The sequence below is a fragment of the Hydra vulgaris genome, chromosome 05, assembly GCF_038396675.1.
Source record: "Hydra vulgaris chromosome 05, alternate assembly HydraT2T_AEP".
NCBI classification, from domain to species: domain Eukaryota; kingdom Metazoa; phylum Cnidaria; class Hydrozoa; order Anthoathecata; family Hydridae; genus Hydra; species Hydra vulgaris.
The window spans coordinates 7,641,801-7,654,518 of NC_088924.1; the positions used below are offsets into that span (position 1 = coordinate 7,641,801).

General features: G+C 27.7%; 1 protein-coding gene across 2 annotated transcripts; it reads left to right on the forward strand.

Moving 5' to 3' along the window:
- Positions 1-8,163: 8,163 nt before the first annotated feature.
- Positions 8,164-12,037, forward strand: LOC136071825 (zinc finger protein 256-like). 2 transcript variants are annotated; one of them, XM_065797257.1, is made up of 2 exons: positions 8,164-8,576; positions 10,574-12,037. In XM_065797257.1, the coding sequence occupies exon 2, from the start codon at positions 10,657-10,659 to the stop codon at positions 11,968-11,970; it is 1,314 nt and encodes a 437-aa protein (XP_065653329.1). In that variant the 5' UTR covers positions 8,164-8,576; positions 10,574-10,656; the 3' UTR covers positions 11,971-12,037. The 2 variants fall into 2 exon arrangements, with proteins under 2 accessions (XP_065653329.1, XP_065653330.1); XM_065797258.1 differs by lacking the exon at positions 8,164-8,576 and adding an exon at positions 8,658-8,758.
- Positions 12,038-12,718: the final 681 nt, after the last annotated feature.

The following is a 12,718-nucleotide window of genomic DNA, read 5'->3' on the forward strand; positions in this document are numbered from 1 at the left end:
ATATGTTAATGCGTAATAAAATTTCAATAAAATATCGTAATAAAACGCGTAATTCGCTAATAAAATTGATAAGCAACCAACAAAAGTAGAAATAAAACAAAAACAGATTTATGAGAAATTATTCAAAGTATGATTAACCAAAAACATTTCTTATATTTTAAAAATTTCTTTTTTTGTTAAAAACTTGAAGGAACTTAACGAATTTACCGTGCCTTTGAATCCTTTTTGAAAAGTATTCCATACTTTTGGACCTCGATATAGAATGCTGTACTCTGTATATTTGTTTATTGATTTATTGATTATTGAATTATTGATTTTTAATGTTAAATTAACTTTGTGGATCTTCATCCCTTAAAGTTTAGTAGATTTTTTTTTAACATTTTTACTAGTTTAATAAAATAAAAATGTTTTTAAACTGTTACATTATAGATATAAGGATACATTCTTTATTTTGTATTTCTATTTTCTTTTTTATGATACTGAGTAACAAATAAGAGCTTCCTTTTAGAAATCTAAACAACCCAACTCTTATCTCTAATTCAAACATACTTTATGATACGTTCACACAATCGCACTCGTATATAACAACTGTCATTATAATACAAAATTCGTAATTATCGCTATTAACAGGATCCAATAGTCAAGATGCATGAAACCATAATTCTTTCTTCCTAACTTTATCAGATAATTTAATTTCTTTTAACTTTAAATAAACCGAGCCGTTTTTGTTCTACAAATGAAATAAAACATAAAAGACTTAAACCTAAACTACTTAAGTTATATAATTATAAGAACAAACTTTTACCATTAAAAAAAAAATACTCGAATATAAAATCCCACCACCTCGTTGTACACCCGCTTGATATTTTTTAAGTTATCTTTTTTTTTTTTTAATCAACAGAAAATTTTATCCTGGAGATTATAAAATTTAATGTCTTGTTTAAAATTTAAAATTTTTTAAATTAGTTCTTAACAAAACTTATTTTGATATATAGATCAAGAACATTAGTGTCGTTATACTATTAGTATGAGACGTGCCCGGTCTATTTTTCCCGGACATCGTTTATACCCGCCTTTTATCTCTGACTATCAGTGCGTCTTAAAGACGCAAACAAGACTTGTTTGCGTCTTTAAGACGACGGGTTTCTGAAAGTAACGATTCATTTTGAATTTATGGCACCGCACAGTGATTCAGAAACACTAAAAGTTTGGCCAAAATATAGTTTTTTGAGTAGCGTAATTTCAATAATGTTATTAGCAAACTATTTTCTACAGTTTCTTATGATTCTAATGGTATAAAAAAATAAATACTGAAATAATAGATTTAAACGTTAATATACGTTTGAAATTGATCGAAAACAGCTTTTTTTATCATTAAAATTTTATCATTATTAAAACTTAATTTTCTCTCTATATACAAAGTTTTTTATTTTAGTTTTTATAACATGCAAAGATAATAGATAATTCTATTTTAATTTATAAAAAAAATTTAAATATGTATTTATACAAGTTGTAAAAAATTCATTTAAAAAATGCTTTTTTAACGATTTTAAACTGCTTTTTATGGTGATAGGACTTTTTACCTTAGACTTCCTTCACGAAGCCAATTCTTTTTTTAAAGAGGGTTTGTATCATTCTATAAGAAACCAAAAAAGTTAGCTGCCCCAACTTGCCCCATTCGGAAATAATGTAGTTTTAAAAAGTTCATTTTATAGAAAAAATTAGCAACTTTAATGTTTTGCGAGTTTTTCCTGACACGTCTGAACAAAATTTTTAATTTTATTTTATTCTAGTACATAGCTTATGTAGTTATCTATGTTGTAGAATATATATATATATATATATATATATATATATATATATATATATATATATATATATATATATATATATATATATATATATATATATATATATATATATATATATATATATATGTATATATATATATATATATATATATATATATATATATATATATATATATATATATATATATACATACATACAAAAATTAAAATAATTTATCTCTCTTTTTAGTTTAAAATGAATATAAAGTTTATTAAATATCAGCTTTATTTAGTTATTAAAGACAGAGTTTTAATCGATAAAAATGAATTGCTCCAAAATTTACTTTTTGATTACATTTTGGAAGTTAATCAGACAGACTTGCGTTCTTCTAAACAATATAGAAGTATACTAAAAATAATGGAAAATTTTATTCAAAACTTAAAAAAGAAACTTTATAATCATAATCGACAACGTGAACGCTTTGAAATTAAAGAATCAAGTTGGCTGAACATATATTGAAAACAAGTTTGTAATATATGTTCAGCTTCTCCTAAGCAAATGAATTCTATTGCGTGTGGCTCAATACCAACTCTAACTTCTAATATAGATAACATTGAATTAGGCCTTTCTCCATTGCATGCTCGGATAAGGTGTTTTGAATGTTTGCTACACATTTCTTACAGACTTGAAATAAAAAATGGCAAATTTGTGGTAATGATGACAAAGAATTTTGTGGAAAAAAAAAACGAACCATACAAAATAAATTCATTGAAGAATTAGGGTTAAGAGTAGATTTTCCTAGGCAAGGTGGTTCTGGAACTTCAAATGATGGTAGTACTGCCAGACGAGCATTTAAACATTTTGATTTATTTTCTTCTATTACAGGCATAGATAAAGAATTAATAGAGCGTTTAGCAAACATTTTGAACATAATAAATTCAAGTTATAAGATAGTTACAACAAAATTCAGTTAATATTGCACTAAAACAGCAAAGCTTTATTGTGAAAAATATAATTGGTTTTATATGTCTGTATCTATGCATAAGTTATTGCTTCACAGTTCTGAAATAATTTCAAAGTTCTTGTTGCCAATTGCATTATATTCAGAAGAAGCTCAAGAGTCTAGAAATAAAGATAATAAACAATTCAGACTTCACCATTCAAGAAAAGATACAAGGCTTCATACAATTAGGACCAACTTCACTATCTTCTTATTACAAGTGATCAAATAATATCAACTATAATAATTTCTCAAGATAGAAGTAAAGTTAAAACAATTCAATTATCAAAGAGCTCTCTAGAACTTGTTAAAAAATCAAACAAAAATACTATTGATGAAATCCAAAGTGATAATGAAACTGATAATGAGTACAATGAGTATGAAAATAAAGACGAAGATGAAGAAAATTATGAATTAGGTACTGAGGAAATAGATTACGAAGATGTATATGAACATAATGAATAAGACGATGTTGGTTTATTTTTAAGCTTATTTTTCAATTTAGGTGAAATATAAAACGTATAGATCATGTTAATTAATTATTTTCATAACTTTTCATTTGGTTTTCAAAATAATAATAAGTTTAAAACTTAATTAGTTAAAATTACTCAGGGGAAAGGTGGTGGGGAGGGGGGCCCAGTAAAAGTTGCTACCCCTGACCATACTTAACCCTTTTAAAAATATTTTGAGTCTTCTTTCCTTGTCTACTTTTTTTACATCTTAGAGTAAATTTTCAGCAATTTTGAATAAATGTTTTTGACAAAATTAATTTTGGCCTGATTTTAAGTTATTCCTGCTCACTGTGCATTGGTGCGTTTGTTAACAAAAACTTTATGTACCTTTAATCGCTTTTCACTTTACAAAAAGTTTGTTTTCACGCTATAAAAGATTTCTACGCCTTAGTAACCTGAAAACAAACTTTTTGTAAAAAGTACAATTTTGATCTTTTTTCAGATTTTTTTTTAATTTTTAAACAACTTTTTTGAGTATTAGGTAATTTGACTAAAACGCGATTTTCAATTATAGGTTTTTTTTAAAATTTTTGGGAAGAATAAGACGTGAAAGCCGGTAATCCAGCAGTTTAGCGGCCTAAATTAATTTAATTTTTTAATTTTTATAAAAACGGTAAAGAATGCAAGTGGCATTTTAATAATAATAATACTTAAAGAATAATAATATTATTATTATTAATAAAAAGAATATTTATTTACAATAACAATTATTATAATATAATTTTTAATGAATATTATTTTAGGATGCTTTCGTAGAGAACTACGAACGAGAGCGCTTAACTGCAGGATTACCTTGAAGCCTAGATGAGGTTGTTAGTTAGTTAAATTACACGGAAGATGTTCCGTAAACCCACCAACAGCTAGCCGTGCTAGCTCGTGCGAAATTGCACGGAAGATGATGCGCTGTAGTGATTATAGTAGCTGATCGAGTTTGAAGCGGTCAACACTGATAGCACTGACAACTTCGTTTGGCAGTGCGTTCCATGGGTGAGCGACGCGGTTGTTGAAGAAATAATAACTCACTTTTGTTCATTTGAAGCATATAACTTCGTAGCCAAAAAGAAAGAATAATTGTGCAAGAAAAAAACTTTTCTTACAAACTGCAAACATTTTTATACAAACATACAAAAAAAGATTTCTCATTTGAATGTTGGGAATCCGAACATTGGGAGTAAAAGAACAAATGCTAGAGCTAGAAAAACTTTTGACAAGGACTATTTTATTAATATCACTCACAAGTAATACTGAGAAAATTCTTTTTTTTCTTCGAAATGCTTTAAATACTAAGTTAAATATCAAATACAACGATGGATGTTTTAAGTTCTAATAGCGCACCCATAATTGTTATAAAGTGTTCTAAATTGTTCATAAAAGTTCTTAACTAAAGTTCAACTATTTATAACTTTATTGTTTAGTACTTAATTATTTTTAAATTTATTACTTAGCATTTAACTAAGTATAACTTTATCAGTAAAAATTTTTTTTTCTGTCATTATTAAGGAGCTCCCAGAAGTCCTTACGATCTTATCACAGAGCACGCGGAATTCTGTCATTAATTTTCTTTTTCGTTTGCTATAAATTTTTCTTTAAGAAACCCTTATGTTACCCTTATACTTTCATTTAAGAGACCCTTATATTACCCTTATAGTCTCTTTAAGAGATACCTTAACAAAAAGGAATCTTTTTGTTTTGGACACGAACAACACATTTTTGTTTCCTTATTGTTAATTTGGGATAAGAGTTAATTTTAATAAATTCGAGAAATGCTTTACTGTCTTCATCGTCCAGATAAAATAAATGTTTAAGTTTTCTTGTAGTGTAAAAAACCTTTGAAAAAGCTTTCTTATTTAACAAAAAAGTTCTTGTTTAACTCTATCAAAATAGAACTTCCATTTGTGACCAATGATATCTCTACCATTTTGACCAATTGATTGTGGCCAATCAATAGATCACTCCCATTTGTGACTAATCAACTGTGTTCTGATTTCAAACCTTTATATTCTAATGTATCCTTTTTAGATTTTCAATATTGTTTACAACTTTTGGGTAATATCATCTAATAATGGAAACACCAATTTGATTTATCAATCTATCTTTTTTTATATATCATTATTAAAACTTAATTGTCCAAGACATTTAGGATCCGGAACATTTTTAAAATAATGTCTCTGAGATTTCAGTGTTAACAAAAAACACAGTATTTAATATCTTGACAACAATTCCTAAGTATTTAAGGTAAGTAAATAAGTAATTAACTAATCCTAAATCATCAAATCATCATATTCCGTTTTCTTAATTGATGAAGATAAAGTAGACCGGGGCTTGTTGATCAATTTTTTCTCAATCTAACAGATTTCATGAACGGTGTGTTGAATTTACATAATTTTTTCACTATTGAAAAATAATTTAACCTGTTAAAAACTGGTTAAAAAGAAATAATTTTGATTAAGAAGATACTGCGTATAGTTTAAAGAGCTGCTCAACCTGTCCCAACGTGGCAAGTTGAGCAACTGTATGGAGCAATTTGAGCAATCAACAAATAAATGAATATACATGACATGGAACTTGGATAAATCATCAATAAAATTATTGTTAACAGTGACGTGTATATAATTAACCAACTTTTTATTTTATACATTTTAATGACTTTAGTGAGAAAAGAGAAAAAATTAAATAGTAAGAAAGTGTCATTATCTTTCATTCATAAAATGCTTTGTTATGCGATGCGTAGTTCGTGGTATTTTAATCGGCCAATTTACCGTATGCTTAACTAGCCTTGCTCTATCCTTTAATAGTTTACTTTGTTACAGCTTTAGACAAACCAGAATTGATTTAATAAGTGATCTCACTTTTTTTGTAAGCTTTATTGTATATTCTTTATCTTTATTATAAGCTTTATTTTATATTCTTTATCTATTTTGCATCGCAGTAAATATATTAACAGTTTTGGCGTGTTGCTTGAAAACATGACTTAAAATCGAGACAAAAAGCTGTATAGTTAATTTTCAAACCACTTCATACACTTAAGAGAAGAAATTAAATAGAATCAGACACCATCCTGGTTTCTAAAACCGTTGCTAAGGAAGTAGAAAACTATAAACACTTTTTAATGCTAAATTAGAGATATTTCAATTGTGTTTTGTCAAAGTTTTTCTTTTTTTCAAAATTTGGAGTGTTAAATTGAACAAAAAATTGATGAAAAATCGATTTGTTGATGTAAATGCGCTCAGATTTTTTTATACACATAGACTAAAAGTCTATCATACGAGAAGTAGACGCCACGCACAAAACAAAGAAATAAAAAGAATAAAAATTCAATAACTAAGAAATATATTTTTAAATTAAAGAACCTGTAAAATAGTAATGGCTTAATTTGATTGGTTTGATTTGAACGTTTGAATAAATATGTATTATAATACCGTCAAATATTACATACATAAACGTACAACATATCCCTTCGCCTGATAAGTTAGTTGTAGCTGAAAGTGGTTATGACGTGAACTGGGAATTATATCGTAATAAAAAAGATGTGTGGTGATCTCAGGTTATCTGTGTATTTTCTGTGAATGAGTAAATTACTGATAACAAGCACGTGGTAACCCAGCAAACATGCAATAGCGGAATTTCAGTGGACCTATATAGACATCTTGAGCGGACCGCTGTAGTTTTGCCCATTGGTTACTTAGCGGACCATTAATGGCAGCCGCCAAAAGTGGCTCGCCGATAATTAACCATCATTAAAATGTCAAAAAATTATCGGCTTGCCATTTACAGATGTCCCCACTAGCGGTCTACTAAGTAACCGATGAGCAAAACTCCAATAAACCGCTAAATAATACCTATATAGGTCCACTGCAAATCTACTAAAAAAATGTTTGCTGGGAAAGCTCAATTGATTAATGGTAAATTTGAGTAAAACTACTTGGTTAACACTTTGACACTGCGGAAAGCATCTGATACATTCATACAGTCAATAAAAAGTATAACAAATTAACCATGATTTTATATACAACTTTAAAGTTACTCAAAGAACACAACTTAGTTTTCTGCCAAAAAAATGAATATTTTTTACGTCAGTTTTTAGTTTTACATGGTATTAAAGCTAAATGAAAATCTCTTGAGAATTGTTCCAATTAAGTCGTTAAGAAAAAATTAAAGAAAACTTTAAATCAACTTTGTCGAAGTAAGTCAACCATGTAATTTGCGGTTCATTGAATTTGCAAGAATGGGTTGTAGCTTCTGAATAGGTCCTTGTTCGTTTTTAAAAGGAATTTTAAAAACATTATTTGAAGGAAATTCAAACTTATTTATATGACAATTCAGTTATGTAAAAAATTTAAACTGGGACTTTTAGGGAGGGAAAACAGGTATATGCTTGAACACTGTTTGCGCCTTGAATTGAATATAATAAAATGTCTCACTTAGATTCAAAACCTTAAAGATATATTCATATATTAAAAAAAGATTATTATTATTATTATTGAAAAATTGTTTTTAGAATTGATTTTAAAATTAAAAAGTTATAGTGATTAACGATCGAATTAGTGACAATAGAAGCCACGCAGTTCAAAGTTTTTTCTTTAGTCTATATTGTACTTTAGTTTCCAGAATCCAGCTTAGTTTTCTGATCGAACAATATTTTTTACCTAAATTTTCTGCTAGAGACATTACTCCAATGCACACATTTTGATGTTTTTTACAGCAATTTTTTTTGCAGAGATTAAATTTGTACAAATTTAAAAAATTTCAAAACAAACAAAATAATTTAATTCGTATTTTATTAATTTATAATTTCATTCAGGAACTCTTTAATATTTAAAACATCTGAAGAATATGAGCGGGTGCTATTCACGCTTGTATGAATACGCCTTCACTTAACGTTTCATAAAAAAACGTGAAAAATTCAATTCTTGAACCTGCTTACCTGCTATACCACAACAGATACAAAAAAAAGAGAGTATGCTTTTGCAAAACATTTCAAGCGAAGTAAAAGCTAAGAAGGGCTGTTTAAAAGCTCATGAAACTTAAGTAGAAAAAAAGATCTAAAAAGTTCGTAACAGAATGAAGAACTTACGTAAAAAACATTTTATTTTCATTGATTACGTATCGTAATTTTGTCAAGTCATGCGCAGTCTTGAATTAAAAGAAAAATGGCTACCGTTTGTGAGACATAAAAAAATCGTTAGCTTCGTCTTTAAACTTTTTTACCGATAAAAAAAAAAGAAGTTTTTTAGACAAGATGCTAAGTCAAAAAGGAACTTTGAAGATTTTAGGTAAACTTTACTACAGTTTTAGTTATCTCGGGGGTTATTTTATAAAAAAGTTGAAGTTTTTTAAAAAACTAATCATGCGTAACATAATTCAACGCAATTTTGTTGCAAATCGCGGAGAGTTACTTTAAATTTGACAGATATTTAAATTAGAACACTTTGTCTGCAAATATTTTTAAAATACGGTATGAACTTTGATTTTAAAATAGATTTTATAAGTTTATGTTGTTTGTTGTAATGTTAAAATCCACCTGGCAATCGAAGTATAACCTCAATAAAAATACTTTGCGGTTTTAAGGAAAATTAGTGACGTCAATTTTACATCTGTTACAGAAACATTCTATGTTTTTACCAAATAACTATTGTGTAACAATAACAATAATAATAATAACAACTATAATAATAAAAAACATAATAACAGTAATAATAATAATAATAACAACAATAAATAATAACAACAACAATGAAAAAAATAGCAATAATAATTGTTGTAAAATTAATAGTAATAATAATAAATTTAATTATTTTTGTACTTATACGCACCAAAATTGAAAAGCTTATATGCACAAAAAGAGTTACAGGCTTTTATTTATTATAAAATATTATATTATTATCAAAAGTTATATTGTTATTATAAAAGTTATAGACTATTATTTCCTAATTAATTAGTTATAAGTTTTTTTTTAATTTATGTTATTAATAAACTATTACTTTTAATTTGGTAATAGTTTATTGGGGAGAGGGGGTGGGAGGAGGTAGGGGTGATCCCCTTCTCCTCCAAAGAAGATTTGGAAACAATTATTTACAATTTAACATTTTTATATTTTAATTTTGAAATTAAAATCAATTTATTCTATTAAAAAAATTACCATTCTTCATAAAGTCCGGATTTTGGGATGCGAAACATCATCTTTAGCTTACAATTTGTTCTTTATCACAATTTCATCAAAGTTAAAAAATCATTAAATAATTTAAAAGACAAAATATAAAAAATTTGTAACTTCCTCGACTATAGTGGCCCCCTCGATCAAGGAAAGTGAGTAGACGGTAAAAAAAAAAATCCTCAGAAACATGAATTAAATAGTGGAAGCAATAACAACATTTGTTTTTTGCAGTTATTATTTTTTCTTAAATTTTAAACTACAAACATTAGTACTTTTACATTTTTTTTTTCTAAAAAATTAATAATTTTTTAATCTTAACAAAAGTAAAACGAAAAAATGTCATCAAAAACATGTCATCAAAAACATGTCAGTATTTTTTTATCGATTGCTATAAAAGAACAAAAATATTTATAACTCCTTTTTTTACGATTAAAAATATACTTTTTTAAAAAATCGTTTAAAGTACAAATCTTAATCGTTTTTTATTAAATATTTTTAATAATTTATTAGTAAAACACTCATGACACACACATTAAAATTTTTGTGCTTTTTTGGAGCTCGAAAATTAAAACAAATAAGAAATTTGACTCGCCTATATTTTTGAAAGCACTACTTTCAAAAACAAAATTTTCCCCAAGTTTCCAAATTAAAATATTTTTTTTCCCCAAGTTCGTATAGTAATTTATTCTTGAGCCCTTTCGTATAAGAAGGTGCATTAACAAAAACCAACCCAGGTGATGATGAACAACTTTTTTATTTATCATTTGGAATAATGAATTATGTTATTGAAGATAAGAAAAAGTTCGTGTTTAGAATACGCGCTACAAAAAAAAAAAAAAAAAAAAAATGAAAGCTCACGTTCTGCTAAATAAAATTTCAGTTTCGAAATTTTTCCAAAAATTAAAGGCTGCTCTCGTGATCCTAACTTTTTACTTCGGAATAATTTTATTTTTCTGAATAATTTCTTTTTTTTTTTTTTTTTTTTGCGCGCGAACGATCTAAAATTATTTTTTTGAAATTCCAACTTTAATTAGTACAAGGAAGTTGTTTGAAAAATTGAATTCCAAGACGACTTTTGATTTGAAACTTTTAATTGGTTAAAATTGTGTCTTTTAGATAGTTTTTATAGTCTGGAGGAATTTTGAATAAACTGGGCGTCTTGTCTACTCAAATCATAAGCAAAAGAAAGTTGAGGAAGAATGACGGTATATTTAACAAAACATTACAATAATATATTGTCACCGGTAAATTTACCAAAAAATTTACTAACGCTTAAAGAAGAAGAACAAAACGAAGTTTATCTAAACGATGACGACTCCCCGAGAGATAAATCTTTTTTCGACATTTCGAATGTTGCCACAGAAGGAATTTACAACGACTCTCAATCAGGGACTAATAACTTCGGAGAATTTCAAAACGATGGTGGTAATTGGAATGGACTTATAAGTAACTACCCTGACGAAGAAAGTATTCATATATCAACTACAGTAAATAGCATTAATCCGTGCGTTAATAATATGAGTTCTGGTCATTACTCATTCTCTTCATTTAACGATCCCGTTTTCAATTTTAAAGAAAATCACTCGCCTATGCAATCACCAACAGGTAGTTTAGCATTATCTAAAAGTCATCTGCCTGCTTTAATTTTGTCCAGCAAATCACCTTCTCGCTACAGCGATAAAGCATCTCCAGTACTTTCACCGCTAACACCTTTGGGAGTAGTTCATGGATTAGGAAATTCGTTTAGTCCAGCTCACTCAAGTGCATTTACACACATAACCTCAAGAGAATACAGTGGGTATAAAGATACAACTTATAATACATATAATAACAAAGTCAGTTACGTAGCATCTCCAAACAATGAGCTATCCCATATGCCTAGTATTTTGCATCGGTCATCAAGCTTTAGGGATATCGGATATTCAACTCAGCAACACGATATACTTCCTAGCACAATGTTTATTCAACAGCCTCGCATGTGCAGTCCTCCTCTCGCAAACATAAACGCTTTTGTAGAAAAATATAACTACTCTCAATGTTCTAATCCAAACGTCTTTAACAATTTATATCAACATGCAAATTTAAATATGCAGTATGGCAACGACATAAATTTTTCCACTAGTGGTAACGATACTGACGGACATATAAATCTAAACGAAATTATCGATTCGCACGGTGTTATCGATAAAATGAAACTTTCGTGTAATGAAGATGTAGTAAGTGACATGCATTCAAAAAAAGTGGGGAACAAAGGTTATTTATGCGAACTTTGTGGAAAACTTTATACTCGAAAATATGGATTAAAAATACATATGCGAATTCATACAGGTTTTAAACCACTAAGATGCAAGTTTTGTCAAAAACGTTTTGGTGACCCTTCTAACATGGCAAAGCATATTCGTCTTCACGCAGTCGGTGACACGCCATATAAATGTCAATTTTGCACAAAAGTTCTTGTAAGGCGTCGTGATTTAGACAGACATATCAAATCAAGGCACCCTAACGGTCTTTAAGGTTTTTATTTTGTAAAATTTAAGTTGTAAATAGTAAATTAAAAAAAGATAATACCTAGATAAAAAATATGATGTTGTGATTGATGCTGAAAAAATTTATAATTGTTAAATCATTTATTTTGCGCGTTACTATGTGCAAAATTTATGCATAACATAACACGGTTTTTGAAGTGGGAGGCACAATCGTTATTTTCTTAAAAAAGGCCTTTATAGCTTAAAATTTCTTTAAAAAAAAGGTCCTTTAGAGTAAAAGTGTGTGTGTGGGGATAGGGGGCACGTGCTCCCAGGCCCCCTTTCCTGGTGTCGTCATCAATAAAATAATTTCAAATTGAGGGGAGTTAGAATTTAGTTCAAACTCCCTTTCCAACGTCGTATGATAAAAAACGCATCGTTGTAAAATTATATTTTTATTGTAAATTTAATTGCATAATCTGGTTTACTTTACTCTGGAAATAAAACTGGCAACTTCAATTTATTGTTGGTCAAATATTTAACTTTATAAAAGAAATTTTAAGAAAATAACGAAAGAACCTTTGCAATTTTCATTTAACGTATGTTAAAAAATACACATGAAGTTACGTTTATCCAAAAGTTTGGTCATAAAACTGAAGTTTTTTATTAATACTGGTATTAAAACTTACGTTTTTACTTTTAAAAGTTAAGATCTTAGTAAAGTTTTGACTTTAAAGTTTCGAATAAAGTTAAAGCACATTTTTAATTTGAATGACGTAAGTTAAAACTTTGTAAA